This window comes from Oncorhynchus tshawytscha, linkage group LG13 (assembly GCF_018296145.1).
Source record: "Oncorhynchus tshawytscha isolate Ot180627B linkage group LG13, Otsh_v2.0, whole genome shotgun sequence".
In the NCBI taxonomy this organism is placed as follows: Eukaryota; Metazoa; Chordata; class Actinopteri; order Salmoniformes; family Salmonidae; genus Oncorhynchus; species Oncorhynchus tshawytscha.
The window spans coordinates 46,467,888-46,486,723 of record NC_056441.1 but is presented as its reverse complement, the minus strand read 5'-3'; the positions used below and the strand labels follow the sequence as shown (position 1 = coordinate 46,486,723).

At 42.1% G+C, this 18,836-nt stretch overlaps 1 protein-coding gene across 2 annotated transcripts in view; it reads left to right on the top strand.

Annotated features, from left to right (window-relative positions):
* Nucleotides 1-18,836, top strand: part of LOC112265010 (beta-1,3-glucosyltransferase) — a 141,311-nt gene that overhangs the window by 33,757 nt on the left and 88,718 nt on the right. For both annotated transcript variants that reach the window (XM_042295785.1, XM_024441995.2), the window contains exon 3: nt 5,648-5,687. In XM_042295785.1, coding sequence (XP_042151719.1) covers nt 5,648-5,687 — 40 coding nt within the window. The remainder of the gene's footprint in view (nt 1-5,647; nt 5,688-18,836) is intronic.

Genomic DNA, 18,836 nt, shown 5'->3' with positions numbered 1-18,836 from the left:
GGTGCATTTATACGGAGACTTGATTACACACAGGTGGATTGTATTTATCATCATTAGTCATTTAGGTCAACATTGGATCATTCAGAGATCCTCACTGAACTTCTGGAGAGAGTTTGCTGCACTGAAAGTAAAGGGGCTGAATAATTTTGCACGCCCAATTTTTCAGTTTTTGATTTGTTAAAAAAGTTTGAAATATCCAATAAATGTCGTTCCACTTCATGATTGTGTCCCACTTGTTGTTGATTCTTCACAAAAAAATACAGTTTTATATCTTTATGTTTGAAGCCTGAAATGTGGCAAAAGGTTGCAAAGTTCAAGGGGGCCGAATACTTTCGCAAGGCACTGTACCTTGCTCAAAGGCACATCGACAGATTTGTAACCTTCTCAGCTCGGGGATTCGAACCAGCGACCTTTTTTACTGGCCCAATGCTCTAACCACTATTCTACTTCCTCATTTCTCTACGCCACGGTCCTTCAGTCTAGCAGTGCATTTCAAAACACAAATTCAACCACAAAGACCAGGGATGTTGTCCAATGCTTCGCAAAGGGCACCTATTGGTGGGGAAAAAAATAACATTGAATATCACTTTGAGCATGGTGAAGTAATTAATTACACTTTTGATGTTGTATCAATACACTCAGTCACTACAAAGATACAGGTGTCCTTAACTTGGTTGCCGAAGAGGAAGGAACCCGCTCAGGGATTTACCATAAATCAAATCAATCAATCAACATTTTTTAGAAAGCCCTTTTTACATCAGATGATGTCACAAAGTGCAATACAGAAACCCATCCTAAAACCCCAAACAGCAAGCAATGCAGATGTTGAAGCACGATGGCAGGGAAAAACTCTCTAGAAAGGCAGGAACCTAGGAAGAAACCTAGAGAGAACCCAGGCTCTGAGGGGTGGCCAGTCTTCTTCTGGCCATGCCGGGTGGAGATTATAACAGTACATGGCCAAGATGTTCATAGATGACCAGCAGGGTCAAATAATAATAATCACAGTGGTTGTAGAGGGTGCAACAGGTCAGCACCTCAGGAGTAAATGTCAGTTGGCTTTTGATAGTTGATTATTCAGAGTTAGAGACAGCAGGTGCGGTAGAGAAAGAGAGTCGAAAACAGCAGGTCTGGGACAAGGTAGCATGTCCGGTGAATAGGGTAGGGTTCCATAGCCACAGACAGAACAGTTGAAACTGGAGCAGCAGCATGTCCAGGTGGACTGGGGACAGCAAGGAGTCATCAGGCCAGAGAGAGAATTAGAGGGAGCATAGTTAAATTCACACAGGACACCAGATGAGACAGGAGAGATACTCCAGATATAACAGACTGACCCCAACCCGCCGACACAAACTTTTGCAGCATAATTAATGGAGGCTGAGATAGGAGGGGTCGGGAGACACTGTGGCCCCGTCCGACTATACCCCCGGACAAGGCCAACCAGACAGGATATAACCCCACCCACTTTGCCAAAGCACAGCCCCCACACCACCCCCACACCACTAGAGGGATATCTTCAACTACCCTGAGACATGGCCGAGTATAGCCCATGAAGATCTCCTCCACGGCACGAACTCAAGGGGGGCGCCAACCCGGATAGGAAGATCACGTCAGAGACTCAACCCTCTTAGGGCACCAGTAAGCCAGTGACTCAGCCCCTGTAATAGGGTTAGATAGGCAGACCATTCCATAAAAATGGAGCTCTAACGGAGAAAGCCCTGCCTCCAGCTGTTTGCTTAGAAATTCTAGGGACTATGGAGGCCTACGTCTTGTGCCCGTAGCGTACGTGTAGGTATGTACGGCAGGACCAAATCGGAAAGATGGGTAGGAGCAAGCCCATGTAATCCTTTGTAGGTTATCAGTAAAACCTTGAAATCAGCCCTCCTTAACAGGAAGCCAGTGTAGAGAGGCTAGCACTGGAGTAATATGATCAACTTTTGGGGTTCTTGTCAAGATTATAGCAGCTGTGTTTAGCACTAACTGAAGTTTATTTAGTGCTTTATCTGGGTACCCGGAAAGTAGAGCATTGCAGTAGTCTAATCTAGAAGTGACATCATTTTTGGACAAAGTTTCTGATTTTTGAAATGTTACGTAGATGGAAAAAAAGCTGTCCTTCAAACAGTCTGTATGTTAGTCAAAAGAGAGATCAGGGTCCAGAGAAACGCGGAGGTCCTTTACAGTTTTATTTGAGACGTACAACCATCAAGATTAATTTTCAGGTCCAACAGAAGATCTCTTTTGTTTCTTGGGACCTCGACCTAGCATCTCTGTTTTGTCCAAGTTTAAAAGTAAAAAAATTGCCTGAATGTCTGAAACACAGGCTTCCAGGGAAGAGAATTTTGGGGCTTCACCATGTTTCATCGAAATGTACAGCTGTGTATCGTCCATATAGCAGTAAAGCTAACATTATTTTCCCGGATGACATCACCAAGAGGTCAAATATATATTGAAAACAGTAGAGGTCCTAAAACGGAACCTTGAGGAACACCGAAATGTACAGTTGATTTGTCAGAGGACTAACCATCCACAGAGACAAACTGATATCTTTCCGACAGATAAGATCTAAACCAGGCCAGAACTTGTCCGTGTAGACCAATTTGGGTTTCCAATCTCTCCAAAAGAATGTGGTCATCGATGGTATCAAAAGCCGCACTAAGGTCTAGGAGCACGAGGACAGATGCAGAGCCTTGGTCTGACGCCATTAAAAGGTAATTTACCACCTTCACGGGTGCAGTCTCAGTGCTACGATGAAGCATTTCGTATACATTGTTAGTCTTCAGGAATGCAGTGAGTTGTTTCGCAACAGCTTTGTCTAAGATTTTTGAGAGGAATGCGAGATTTGATATAGGCCTATAGTTTTTAAAATATTTTCCGGGTCAAGGTTTGACTTTTTCAAGAGAGGCTTTATACTGCCACTTAGTGAGTTTGGTACACATCCGGTGGATAGGGAGCTGTTTATTATGTTCAACATAGGAGGGCCAAGCACAGGAAAAAGCTATTTTTCAGTAGTTTATTTGGAATAGGGTCCAGTATGCAGCTTGACAGTTTCGAGGCCATGACTGATTTCATCAATGTTTCAAGAGATATAGTATTAGAAAACTTGAGTCTCTCCCTTGATCCTAGGTCCTGGCAGTGTTGTGCAGACTCAGGACAACTGAGCTTTAGAGAAATATGCAGATTTAAAGAGACGTCCGTAATTTGTTTTCTAATGATCATGATCTTTTCCTTAAAGAAGTTCATGAATTTATCACTGCTGAAGTGAAAGCCATCCTCTCTTGGGCAATGCTGGTTTTTAGTTAGCTTTGTGACAGTAACAAAAATAAATTTAGGATTGTTCTTATTCTCCTCAATTAAGTTGGAAAAATAGGATGATCGAGCAGCAGTGAGAGCTCTTCGATACTGCACGGTACTGTCTTTCCAAGCGAATCAGAAGACGTCCTGTTTGGTGTAGCGCCATTTCCGTTCCAATTATCTGGGAGCTTTCTTCAGAGCTCGGGTATTTTCTGTATACCAGGGAGCTAGCTTCTTATGACAAATGTTTTATTGTTTTTGGGGGTGCGTCTGCATCTAGGGTATTACGCAAGGTTAGGGTTTTCTTTAATGGAAGCTTCTTTAATGTCAAACATGTCAAGTGGGTTGTACCACAGGGCAGCTCTCTAGGCCCTCTATTTTCTATTTTTGCCACTGGCATTAAACAAAGCATGTGAGTATGCTGATGATTCAACCATATAAGCATCATTAACCACAGCTAATGAAGTCACTGAAACCCTTAACAAAGTGTTGCAGTCTGTTTTGGAATGGATGGCCAGTAATAAACTGGTCCTGAACATCTTTAAAACTAAGAGCATTGTATTTGGTACAAATCATTCCCTAAGTTCTAGACCTAAGCTGAATCTGGTAATGAATGGTGTGGCTGTTGAACTTGTTGAGGAGACTAAATTGCTTGGCGTTACCTTAGCTTTTAAACTGTCATGGTCAAAACGTATAGAATCAATAGTTGTAAAGAGTCTGTCCATAATAAAGAGATGCTCACCACACGCCAAAAATCAAGTCCTGCAGGCTCTAATTTTGTCTTACCTTGATTAGTGGGCGGCAGGTAGCATAGTGGTTAGAGCGTTGGACTTGTAACCAAAAGATCGAAGATCGAATCCCCGAACTGACAAGGTAAAAATCTGTCGTTCTGCTTCTGAACAAGGCAGTTCACCCACTGTTCCTAGACCATCATTGAAAATAAGAATTTGTTCTTAACTGACTTGCCTAGTTTAATAAAGGTAAAATAATGAATAAATAATAATAAATTAGTGTGTGGTCAAGTGCTGCAAGGAAAGACCTAGTTAAGCGACAGCTGGCCCAGAACAGGGCGGCACCTCTTGCATTGTAATCAGAGGGCTGATTTTAAAGGTTACGCATGCCAGTCTCTCTTGGCTAAGAGTTGAGGAGAGACCTACTGCATCACTTTTTATTAGAAACATTGTGTTGAAAATATTCTAAGAATCAGGGGATGGGATGATATAATATATAAGTAATATATAGGCTATTCATCTCATATAAGGCAGTCTGAGGATGTTAGGGTCTCTCCTTAGAAACGAGCTTCAGAGGAAAGCAGTATGAAGATTGAGAAACCCATGGGCCTGACAGACTTAAGCTACTGAGCCCAATTAAAGCCAATGTCTTTTTATCCACCAATGGCACTGAATTAAATCAGCTCTGGATGTATCTTGTCTTCCGATGCATAAATCTGTGTCTCACTCTGATCACACCCAAATCTGACAACACAAAGTACATGCAAGTGAACAAGCATCATGGAAGATGTATCATTCTTTTGCTGCCTGCCGCTTGTCTTCAATCTTAGCATCCTATTATTCAAATGCCTCTGCTATATACAGTACTTGTTAGACTCATATTAAGGTTTGATGAATATTATAGGGAATGAAGGGAATAGGGAGAAGCAAGTGACAGGTGAGTCAAAGGGAGGTTCTGTTGTGACAGGGGTCAGGCAGCAGCTCAGCCAGGGTTAGGACATCTCTCTCTATGAGCTAAATGAACATCTCTGGTCGGTGTTGTTCTAATAGTTCTTAGTGGTCATCTCCCGAGAGAGGGTAATAGATGGCTTTCCTCTGATGGCTCCGTTGACTGTCGTCACCCCTTCCCTGGTTGCCCCGGTGATGCCAAAACGAGGTGCCACACCCGCCTCACTTTGAATTTATGACTTGTTTAAATTGTGCTCCTCTCCAAAGGGACCTGCCGAGCCCAGGAGGGGAGTAATTGTTAGTCTAGAGGTAGTCATAAATCAAAACATTTCTTACTCTCTCTCCTCATTATCTGTTACCACTCTGCTTTTGCTGCAGAATTCCTGAGACTTACCAGAACTGTAGGCTATACAGTCTTCCTTCCTCCCCAAAGACTGAAACATGTCTTCTTCTGAAAGATGGGAGGTGAAAAGACTCTTCAAAGCTGTGATTGATTTCCTCATTCTTCCATGGTCTGTTGCAGGTAGCTACAGGTTGACAGCCACGGTGCAGGAATTGCTCTCTGACTGTGTCTTAATTGAGCCGAGTGCTGGTTTGTTTTGTTACATTCAATTGAAAAGTCAACCGTGCCAATAGGCCTCTTAATAAGTCTTTCCCTATCTCTCTCTTTCTCTCCTCAGAACCTAGATGCAAATGAAGTCCTCTATGACAGCCAACCTGGTGAGTCTCAATGATTATTCCCCATTAAGCTAGAAATGGTTCAATAGAAAGGACCACTTTTAAAGATGCAGTAAGTATGAATTTATTTAGCTGTTTGCTAATCAAATCTTCTGAAATGTCTCACTTGATTCAACCAATATTGTATTCATTATGATTGCACTGAACAATACCTAAAAACAACGGAACTGCCCACTTCCTGAATCAGATGCCCATATGGGGTGAAAATGAAAACCAAACCCAATTGCAATCCCTAGCAGAGTTAGACAAACAACTGGGCAGTGAAATAAGAAAACAAGTTGCTGCTAACCTAGCAGGGGCGCTCCAATCCCTCCCCAGCCCGTAACACAAATACCTGAATGATCAAATTTCAACCTAATTCTGAAATCAGACGTCAAAGAACCACAACTTCAGGGGTGATTGCACAGACCAGTGCACAGTGACTGAATGACAAGAAATAATGCAAGCTTACTTGAAAAAGAAGGGATGCAGTATATCAGAACAGAGGCAAGAGATACAGGACAGACTAATGGGGCGGGCTAAAGACATAGTCAGGATTGGGCACCGTGGAACCCCCCCGTTAATATAAACAGAGAACCTGAAGCCATATACAACATCCCGAGCGGCACTTTGGAGGCAATCTAATCCACAATTCCATTAGGATACTTCTATGAAGCCTTACCAAGACAGTCAGAGAGCTGCTTGGATTATTGGGTTAGACTGAATTGACCTTGCCAATGAGTGCTTCCAAAGACAGGGAAAGACTGGATGATCCAGGTCATGAGGTGACAATGTTTCTAATACACTAACCTGACCCATCACTATACGTGCACTAACAGTGATCAGGCTTCATTGAACAAAGTGATTTCTCTCCTGGAAAAGCTTCTCTCAAACCAGGAACATTTCACTGTTACGGACTATTTATGTTTCACGAGAGCCCAAGCAATTCCCCAGTTGTTTCTCCAGATCAAATATGAAGACATTAAATCAAATCAAATCAAATTTTATTTGTCACATACACATGGTTAGCAGATGTTAATGCGAGTGTAGCGAAATGCTTGTGCTTCTAGTTCCGACAATGCAGTAATAACCAACAAGTAATCTAACTAACAATTCCAAAACTACTGTCTTATACACAGTGTAAGGGGATAAAGAATATGTACATAAAGATATATGAATGAGTGATGGTACAGAGCAGCATAGGCAAGATACAGTAGATGGTATCGAGTACAGTATATACATATGAGATGAGTATGTAAACAAAGTGGCATGGTTAAAGTGGCTAGTGATACATGTATTACATAAGGATGCAGTAGATGATATAGAGTACAGTATATACGTATGCATATGAGATGAATAATGTAGGGTATGTAACATTATATTAGGTAGCATTGTTTAAAGTGGCTAGTGATATATTTTACATCATTTCCCATCAATTCCCATTATTAAAGTGGCTGGAGTTGAGTCAGTGTCAGTGTCAGTGTGTTGGCAGCAGCCACTCAATGTTAGTGGTGGCTGTTTAACTGTCCGATGGCCTTGAGATAGAAGCTGTTTTTCAGTCTCTCGGTCCCAGCTTTGATGCACCTGTACTGACCTCGCCTTCTGGATGATAGCGGGGTGAACAGGCAGTGGCTCGGGTGGTTGTTGTCCTTGATGATCTTTATGGCCTTCCTGTAGCATCGGGTGGTGTAGGTGTCCCCCGGTGATGCATTGTGCAGACCTCACTACCCTCTGGAGATCCTTACGGTTGTGGGCGGAGCAGTTGCCGTACCAGGCGGTGATGCAGCCCGCCAGGATGCTCTCGATTGTGCATCTGTAGAAGTTTGTGAGTGCTTTTGGTGACAAGCCGAATTTCTTCAGCCTCCTGAGGTTGAAGAGGCACTGCTGCGCCTTCTTCACGATGCTGTCTGTGTGAGTGGACCAATTCAGTTTGTCTGTGATGTGTATGCCGAGGAACTTAAAACTTGCTACCCTCTCCACTACTGTTCCATCGATGTGGATAGGGGGGTGTTCCCTCTGCTGTTTCCTGAAGTCCACAATCATCTCCTTAGTTTTGTTGACGTTGAGTGTGAGGTAATTTTCCTGACACCACACTCCGAGGGCCCTCACCTCCTCCCTGTAGGCCGTCTCGTCGTTGTTGGTAATCAAGCCTACCACTACATTACCATTACACATCTCCAGTCAGAACAGGCCTTGCACAAACTTTTTCCCCCTGGCACATTTTCTGGCTAGCGCCTACATTGCCTTCATTGTTGTTTTCCTTACAAATTATAACTTTGCACATGTGTGCATTCCTATCAAAGTAAGTGCCTTTTTTTCTGTATATCGTGTTGTCGTTTCTACTGTAGCATACTATATGCCACATTCACAAAGTATTCAGACCCCTTTTCCACATTTTGTTAATTTAGTTTTATTCAAAAATGTATTAAATCATTTTTTCTCCCTAATCAATCGACACACAATACCTCATAATGACAAAGCACAATTTCTTTTGCAAATGTATAAAAATCTGAAATCACATTTAAATAAGTATTCAGACCCTTTACTCAGCACTTTGTTGAAGCAGCTTTGGCAGCGATTACAGCCTAAAGTCTTCTTGGGTATGACGATACAAGCTTGGCACACCTGTATTTGGGGAGTTTCTCCCATTCTTCTCTGCAGATCCTCTCAAGCTCGGTCAGCTTGGATAGGGAACGTCGCTGCACAGCTATTTCCAGGTATCTCTGGAGATGTTCGACCGGGTTCAAGTCTGGGCTCTAGGTGGGCCACTCAAGGACATTCAGAGACTTGTCCCGAAGCCACTCCTGTGTTGTCTTTGCTTTGTGCTTAGGGTCGTTGTCCTGTTGGAAGGTGAAAATTCGCCCCAGTGTAAGGTCCTGAGCCCTCTGGAGCAGGTTTCATCAAGGAACTCTCTGTGCTTTGCTCTGTTCATCTTTCCCTTGATCCTGACTAGTCTCCCAGTTCCTGCCGCTGAAAAACATTCCCACAGCATAATGTTCACCTTTTATGCTTGAGAGCTCTAATACAATAGCTCCGATGAGGGTAGGTCTCCAGGAAGCTGAGCTCTGGGGGAGCTCTGGCCCTCTGCCGGCTTGCTCACTCAACTGGGTCGGAAACAAAAGAAGACGAAAGCAACTTTATAATGCCCTAATTTGGCACTTTAGCCGAGTGGAAACGCACACAGACACTTATCTGAACAAATCAAACTATCTGGCACTTCCATTGTTATTTGCTCTGTCACACCAGGGAGGCTAAACTAGTCTGACAGCGAAGGATATTGTTTGTGGGGTTGGAATTCGAGAAACTGCTAATTGCAGGGGCACAACTTTCACTGGGGATGGGGGGTTCAGACAATTTGACACCACAGAGCAGGCTGACATGCTTTGTGAAGGCAAAGCTTCTGGAAGGCTGGCTGGACCAGCACGGGGGAGTTGAGCATAGTTCAATGTGTATGTTGCGCTCTTTCACCTTAAAAGGAAGCAGAGCAGAAACTGGGTACTCTTTAGTTGACTGATGTACAGTTGAAGTCGGAGATTTACATACACTTAGGTTGGAGTCATTAAAACTTCTTAGGTATAGGGGGCAGTACTTTCACGTCCGGATGAAAAGCGTGCCCAAAGTAAACTGCCTGCTACTCAGGCCCAGAAGCTATGATATGCATATTATTAGTAGATCTGGATGGAAAACACTCTGAAGTTTGTAAAACTGTTTGAATAATGGCTGTGGGTATAACAGAACTGATTTGGCAGGCGAAACCCCGAGCACAATCCGCCCTGGGATTTTTTATATTTTTTAGGTCAATCTGTTTTCCATTAGGTTTCTATGGTAAGCCCTTTTTAATAGGAATCTGCTTGCAGTTACTATGGCTTCCACTAGATGTCAACAGTCTTTAGAAATTGGTTGATGTTTTTCTTTTGAGAAATTAAGAAGTAGCCCTGTTCTTTCCATGTGTCACTCCAGGTGGACTCTAGTCTTTTTTGTGCGCGCGACCTGGAATGCACTTCACTTTGTTTTCGTCCGGTATTGAACACAGTTTATCCCATCTTAAATTTGATTGATTATTTACGTTTTAGGATACCTAAATTTGGATTTGGAATGTTGTTTGAAATGTTTGGACCAAGTTTACAGTTAACTTATTATATACTTTGTAGTCATGTTGGGCGAGTTGGAACCGGTGTATTTTCTGAATAAAATGCGCCAAATAATCTGACACTGGGGCTGGATTAACAAGAAGTTAAACTTTATTTTGATGTTTTACACAGGTATGTTTTCCAAATTTTTATTTTGAGTATTTCTGTTTTTGAATTTCGCGCCCTGCAATTTCACTGGATGTTGTCAAATCAATCCCTGAAATGAATCATTCTCTCTACTATTATTCTGACATTTCACATTCTTAAAATAAAGTGGTGATCCTAACTGACCTTAAACAGGGGATTTTTACTAGGATTAAATGTCAGGAATTGTGAAAAAACAGAGTTTAAATGTATTTGACTAAGGTGTATGTAAACTTCCGACTTCAACTGTAGCTGGCAAGGAAACTACTGTTTAACTTCACAGAAAAAATACTAAACTAGTGTTTTTTTTTCAGTGCTGAGATAGTATTTTTTATTTTTTATTTAACCTTTATTTAACCAGGAAGGGCTCATTGAGATTAAAATCTGTTTTTCAAGAGCGCCCTGGCCAAGATAGGCAGCACCAAGTCATTACTAAAAAATTACAGACAGACATCATGAAAAACTACAAGTAATCAAGTAAAAACCATTGAATTCACAAGAGTATAAAACAGCAAATTAAAAACATTGACAGGTCAGGGAATCAGCCTCAAAATCTTTCATCAGTGATTTAAAAACACCAATCGGGACAAATTCTTCCAGTTTAAAAGTATTTTGTAAGGCTTTCCAAGACGATGGCGCAGAGTACATAAAAGCCCTTTTACCAAATTCAGTTTGGACATTTGGAACAGTTAGCAGGATAAAGTCAAGCGAGCGAAGAGAGTACCCACCACATTTCTGAACAATAAAAATGCATAAATAAAAAGGTAATAAACCCAAAATGGCTTTGTAAATAAAAGTATACCAGTGACTGAGCCTACGAGTGACTAGAGAAGGCCAGCCAGCCCTGGTATACAAAGTGCATTGGTGCGTAAGGGTTTTGCAGTTTAAAATAAATCTCAAAGTGCCATGGTAAAAAGTGTCAAATGATCTCAAACACTGAGCGGAAGCATTCATATATAAAATATCCCCATAGTCTAGTAAAGGCATAAATGTAGCTGATACTAGCCTCCTAGTAACTGACATATAAAGTTAGCTAATGTTTTGTCCCCTCTTGATTGAGGTGAATGAATAAGCTACACTAGCGAGTAGGTACCACAGCCAAGTCATCTCTTGACTCTAGTTATCTGTCAGATAGCGATTTGAGTTGGCTATTATTACTAACAGCTGTTGTTGGAACAGAAATGTTTTGTAGCATTTGTTTTTCCCTTTTCAGAAGTAAATGAACTTGGCTAGCTTTCGCCAGTTGATGTAATTTGGCTAACGTTAGCTATTCTTTTTGCCTATATTACAGTATACCTGAATCAAATGATGAAACCATCGGCCAACAATTGAAGATTGATATTCTGACGTTTTTTCTGTGCAATGTGATGCAATGATGCACAGTAGATGTCTGCGCTGGACCGATTTCTTTATCCCGCTCCCACCCGCACCCGCTGGCCTTCTGTCTGACACCCACACACTACCGCAAGAACTGGTCCCAAACCCAACCGCAGTCCCGCAATGTTATTTTAGGCATATGTGACGCAGCACTCTTGCCAGCCATGGTCCCAGCAATGTTACACAATGTTACGCCTTATAAGTAATATCAAATGCACAAAATCAACTGAAGAAATTCAAATACCAGAGATTCTTACATAGCCCTTATATTGTATTACTGGGCAATATCAGCCAATATGCTATATGTAGTTTGAAGAGAGCAATGCTGGAGAGTTGTACTTTCTCTTGAGCTATTTTTACAGCCTACATTTTAGGAGATGTAAGGTTTTTAGACTGAGAAATATGGGTGAAAAGGGCCTAGGCAATGTAGTAAGCTATGGTCTAATTATAGGCCTATTTAGGAAGTACATTTCCTTGGAAAGAGAACTGTGCTGTGCTTCTCTGCTCATGCATAGGCTACATCCTACTCTATTTAATTGAGACCACACACACCTGATCTCGCAGGTAGCTACTGAACAGCAAGAATAACGACAGCGACACTTGCTATATTTAGCATAGTCCTATAGGATATAGCCTATCTTTTAGGAGGACAATTTGCAGGCAGAGACAAATCAATGGGTAATCAATATTTATTTAAAATGAAAAAGTGCGTTGCTTGCTCACCATAGTAGTCTAAACTCTTGTAAAATCAACAAAAAAAGAAACATCCCTTTTTCTGGAACCTGTCTTTCGAAGATAATTCGTAAAAATCCAAATTACTTCACAGATCTTCATTGTAAAGGGTTGAACCATTAGGGGGCGCTATTAAAATTTTTGAATGAAAAACGTTCCCGTTTTAAACAAGATATTTTGTCACGAAAAGATGCTCGACTATGCATATAATTGACAGCTTTGGAAAGAAAACCCTCTGATGTTTCCAAAACGGCAAAGATATTGTCTGTGAGTGCCACAGAACTGATGTTACAGGCGAAACCCAGATAAAAATCCAACCAGGAAGTGCCGCATTTTTGAAACCGCCTCATGCCAATGACTCCTTATATGGCTGTGAATGAGCTACGAATGAGCTTACGTTTTCCACGTATTCCCCAAGGTGTCTACAGAATTGTGACGTCTTTTTAGGCATTTCCATTGAGGAATGGCCGTAAGGGACCATATATAGCATGTGGTCACATGGTGTCTCCCACAGAAAATACTGAGGTAGCCATTTTTCCAATCGCTTCTTATGAGAAACCAATTGCCTCGGCGGATATATTATTGAATATATATGATAAAACACCTTGAGGATGGATCCTAAACAACGTTTGCCGTGTTTCTGTCGATATTATGGAGCAAATTTTGAAAAAAGTTTGGTGTTTTAGTTGCAGCATTTTCCGGTCGATTTCTCAGCCAAGCATGATGAAGAAACGGGAGCTATTTCGCCTACAAAAATAATATTTTTGGAAAAAAGGAACATTTGCTATCTAACTGGGAGTCTCCTGAGTGAAAGCATCCAAAGTTCTTCAAAGGTAAGTTATTTAATTTTGTTGCTTTTCTTATTTTCGTTAAAATGTTGCCTGCTGCCAGCAGAGCTAGCATAGCATTATGCCATGATAAACTTACACAAATGCTTGTCTAGAGTTGTCTGTAACGCATATTTTGAAAATCTGAGATGACAGTGTTGTTAACAAAAGGCTATGCTTGTGTTTGAATATATTTATTTCATTTCATTTGCGATTTTCATGAATAGGAAAAGTTTCTAGGGGTATTTATGTCCGCTGCGTTATGCTAATGCGTTTGAGGCTATGATTACGCTCCCGGATACAGGATTGCTCGTCGCAAGAGGTTAAACACTGTTTCCCATACTTGTTCAATGAACCATTAATAATTCATGAACATGCACCTGTGGAAAGGTCATTAAGACACTAACAGCTTACAGACGGTAGGCAATTAAGGTCACAGTTATGAAAACCTAGGACACTAAAGAGGCCTTTCTACTGACTCTGAAAAACACCAAGAAAGATGCCCAGGGTCCCTGCTCATCTGCGTGAACGTGCCTTAGACATGCTGCAAGGAGGCATAATGACTGAGGATATGGCAAGGGCAATAAATTGCAATGTCCGTACCGTGAGACGCCTAAGACAGCTCCACAGGGAGACAGGACGGACAGCTGATCATCCTCGCAGTCGCAGACCACGTGTAACAACACCTGCACAGGATCGGTACATCCGAACATCACACCTGCGGGACAGGTACAGGATAGTAACAACAACTGCCCGAGTTACACCAGGAATGCACAATCCCTCCATCAGTGCTCAGACTGTCTGCAATAGGCTGAGAGAGGCAGGACTGAGGACTTGTAGGCCTGTTGTAAGGCAGGTCCTCACCAGACATCACTGGCAACAATGTCGCCTATGGGCACAAACCCACTGTCGCTGGACCAGACAGGACTGGCAAAAAGTGCTCTTCACTGACGAGTCGCTGTTTTGTCTCACCAGGGGTGATGGTCTGATTTGCGTTTATCGTCGACGGAATGAGCGTTACACTGAGGCCTGTACTCTGGAGCGGGATCAATTTGGAGGTGGAGGGTCCATCATGGTCTGGGTCGGTGTGTCACAGCATCATCGGACTGAGCTTGTTGTCATTGCAGGCAATCTCAACGCTGTGCATTACAGGGAAGACATCCTCCTCCCTCATGTGGTACCCTCCTGCAGGCTCATCCTGACATGACCCTCCAGCATGACAATGCCAACAGCCATACTGCTCATTCTGTGCATGATTTCCTGCAAGACAGGAATGTCAGTGTTCTGCCATGGCCAGCGAAGAGCCCGGATCTCAATCCCATTGAAGTACGCCTGGTACCTGTTGGATCGGAGGGTGAGGGCTAGGGCCATTCCCCCCAGAAATGTCCAGGAACTTGCAGATGCCTTGGTGGAAGAGTGGGGTAACATCTCACAGCAAGAACTGGCAAATCTGGTTCTAGGACTTGAATCGTGTTAAGTTTGCTGAAAATAAATGCAGTTTACAGTGAGGAAACTGTTCTTTTTTTGCTGAGTTTATGTTCCCATATTGCCTTTTCCTTTTCAATGATGATTACATTTTTTGATTGCACTTCGACTCACGTTGGTTGAGTGCCCTCCACTTTTTTCCATTGTCAACATTTATTTACAGACAGTGTAGTAAACTACAGTGTAATCATATTGAAGTTAACTGCCACATGATTCTCCGCCTATGTAGGCAGCCTACTCTATTTCAATGAGACCACACATACTAGGAACACTTGAACACTCATGCCCATCAAAAATGCAGACTGCGCTGCAATGATCTCTGTTGGGACCCACAGCCCTCTAGTGCAGTCAGTACACAAACACTATGCTCATCATGTATTAGCAGGATCAGATGATGACAGTGGTCCCAGCAGGATAAGACAGCCAGGGGAAGACCAGTCGACCGAGGTCAGGTGAATTTAGCTGTATATTAAAAATATCAGTGAATGACACAAAGTTCCATCTTGAATTGATGGGTAACTAGAGGAAAGCACTTTAAACTTAAAGCTACCGTCTGGGATCTGGGAATAATCGTAAGTTCAATTATTGAACAACTGATCATATTATTGGATAATATGATGTATAAATGTACACCAAGGTAATCATTTGTCATGCTTCATCTTAGGAGGATCATATGATGGTTTCAGCAGGGTCAGGCAGCCAAAGAAGACCAGTCTGATGGAGCTGAGGTGAATTTTTGCAGATACAACACTTTATTCTCTCTGTGAAGAAAACTTTAGATAAGCCAGAACCTATTTTAAGGCAAACCTCCAAAGTTGATTTCCAAACTGTATCAAGGCTTTTCCCGATGACACAAAACATGTAAAAACAAATTTGAGGAAGACCTGGTATAAGCTGTTTGAATGCCCAGTCATGTTCATGTAATCTCAGACATAAATTACTGCAGTTTAAGGCCATATTCCAGTGAAACTGAATTACATGGACTCCGAAATGTCATTCCTCTGCTGAGGTGTAAACACAAAAGCGGACCAATTTGCATATGTTATGGTCTTGTGAAGGCTGGCGGAATTCTGGCAAACAGTATGTTCTTTTATCTCTGCATGTCTGTTTTTGTTTGCTTGGAAATATTGATACTGGAGACTTATCTGAAGAAACTGTGTAACCAAGCAAATATAACAGCTAAGAAATGCATTTTCCATGAATTGGAAGGTTGGTTATCCTCCCACAATGTCAAGTTATGTATGACTAGCTTTGATTTATTACAAGATTTCAGATATACTGGGCAACTTTTATAAGGTCTGGATGCCTAATATGGAATACATTATGACTGAAGGAGTCTGTATTGAAAACATGCCTACTTCAGGGGAGATACCTATTTAAGCAATCCTTAGCTGCTGGGCTGCTGAGTACTTGCCCTGAGGCTTGTCACTTTGGCCTTGGTCTAACACACCCAAAACGAATAAATGTATGTTTCACTAGGATCCTGAAGCTGTGTAGGGTGTGTGGTTTGGGGTGCTGCATGGTGGTGGACACCTAGGGACAGAACAGTGCGAACCAGCTATATTGTGTGCAAGTAAAATAGCTCTACAGTACAGTCGTGGCCAAAAGCTTTGAGAATGACACAAATATGAATTTTTACAAAGTCTGCTGCCTCAGTTTGTATGATGGCAATTTGAATATACTCCAGAATGTTATGAAGAGTGATCAGATGAATTGCATGCAAATTAATTGAATCCCAAAAAACATTTCCACTGCATTTCAGCCCTGCCACAGAAGGACCAACTGACATCATGTCAGTGATTCTCTCGTTAACACAGGTGTGAGTGTTGACGAGGACAATGCTGGAGATCACTCTGTCATGCTGATTGAGTTAGAATAACAGACTGGAAGCTTCTAAAGGAGGGTGGTGCTTGGAATCATTGTTCTTCCTCTGTCATCCATGGTTACCTGCAAGTAAACACATGCCGTCATCATTGCTTTGCACAAAAAGGGCTTCACAGGCAAGGATATTGCTGCCAGTAAGATTGCATCTAAATCAGCCATTTATCGGATCATCAAGAACTTCAAGGAGAGCAGTTCAATTGTTGTGAAGAAGACTTCAGTGAGCCCAAGAAAGTCCAGCAAGCACCAGGCCCGTCTCCTAAAGTTGATTCAGCTGCGGGATCGGGACACCACCAGTAGAGAGCTTTTTCAGGAATGGCAGCCGGCAGGTGTGAATGCATCTGCACGCACAGTGAGGCGAAGATTTTTTGGAGGATGGCCTGGTGTAAAGAAGGACAGCAAAGAAGCCACTTCTTTCCAGGAAAAACATCAGGGACAGACTGATATTCTGCAAATGGTACAGGGATTGGACTGCTGAGGACGGGTAAAGTCGTTTTCCGCTACCATCAGTTCTGTATCATGCCAACAGTAAAGCATCCTGAGAGCATTCATGTGTGGGGTTGCTTCTCAGCCAAGGGAGTGGGCTCACTCACAATTTTGCCTAAGAACACAGTCATTAACCGTATTATTTTGATGTTTGGATGAAAAAAGTACCCAAATTAAACTGCCTATTTCTCAGGCCCAGAAGCTAGAATATGCATATAATTGTCAGATTAGGATAGAAAACACTCAAGTTTCCAAAACTGTCAAATATTGTCTGTGACCATAATCCCATTGAGAACTTGTGGTCAATCCTCAAGAGGCGGGTGGACAAACAAAACCCCACAAATTCTGACAAACTCCAAGCATTGATTATGCAATAATGGGCTGCCATCCGTCAGGATGTGCCCCAGAAGTTAATTGACAGCATGCCAGGGCGGATTGCAGAGGTCTTGAAAAAGAAGGGTCAACACTGCAAATATTGACTCTTTGCATCAACTTCATGTAATTGTCAATAAAAGCCTTTGACACTTATGAAATGCTTGTAATTATACTTAAGTATTCCATAGTAACAGCTGACAAACATATCTAAAGACACTGAGGCAGCAGACTTTGTGAAAATTAATATTTGTGTCATTCTCAAAACTTTTCGCCTAATACAAAACTTTTGACTACTATTAGTCGATGAGATACATTTTATGGAGGATTTGCTGTTTCTGTGTGTTAATGTACATTTTGAGGTGTATGTGTTTTTTCGGTTCCAAAACTTGAAGGTGGGAACATTGTCAGGCATCTACAGTGGCTTGCGAAAGTATTCACCCCACTTGGCATTTTTCCTATTTTGTTGCCTTCCAACCTGGAATTAAAATTGATTTTTTTGAGGGGGTTTGTATCATTTGATTTACACATGCCTACCACTTTGACGATGCAAAATATTGTTTATTGTGAAACAAACAAGAAGACAAAAAAACAGAACTTGAGCGTGTGTAACTATTTATCTCCTCAAAGTCAATACTTTGTAGAGCCACCTTTTGCAGCAATTACAGCTGCAAGTCTCTAGGGGTATGTCTCTATAAGCTTGGCACATCTAGCCACTGGGATTTTTGCCCATTCTTCAAGGCAAAACTGCTCCAGCTCCTTCAAGTTGGATGGGTTCCACTGGTGTACAGCAAACTTAAATACCACAGATTCTCAATTGGATTGAGGTCTGGGCTTTGACTAGGCAGTTTCAAGACATTTAAATGTTCCTCCTTAATCCACTCAAGTGTTGCTTTAGCAGTATGCTTAAGGTCATTGTCCTGCTGAAATGGGTACCTCTGTCCCAGTCTCAAATCTCTTGAAGTCTGAAAAAGGTTTCCCCTCAAGAATTTCCATGTTTTTAGCGCCATCCATCATTCCTTCAATTCTGACGAGTTTCCCAGTCCCTGCCGATGAAAAACACCCCCACAGCATAATGCTGCCACCACCATGCTTCACTGTGTGGATGGTGTTCTCGGGGTAATGGGGGGTGTTGGGTTTGCGCCAGCGTTTTCCTTGATGGCCTAAAATATACATTTTAGTGTCATCTGACCAGAGAGTACCTTCTTCCATATGTTTGGGGAGTCTCCCACATGCCTTTTGGTGAACACCAAATGTGTTTGCTTATTTTTTCTTCAAGCAATGGCTTTTTTTCTGGACACTTCCATAAAGCACAGGTCTGTGGAGTGTACAGCTTAAAGTGGTCCTATGGCAGATACTCCAATCACCGCTGTGGAGCTTTGCACCTCCTTCAGTGTTATCTTTGGTCTCTTTGTTGCCTTCCTTGCCTGGTCTGTGAGTTTTGGTGGGCGGCCCTCTCTTGGCTGGTTTGTTGTGGTGCCATATTCTTTCAATTTTTTACTAATGGATTTAATGGTGCTCTGTGAGATGTTCAAATTTTCAGATATTTTTTTTTAGAACCCAACCCTGATCTGTACTTCTCTATAACCTTTTCCTGGACCTGTTTGGAGAGCCCCTTGGTCTTCATGGTGCCCCTTGCTTAGTGGTGTTGCAGACTCTATGGCCTTTCAGAACAGGTAGGTAGGTATATATACACTGCTCAAAAAAATAAAGGGAAC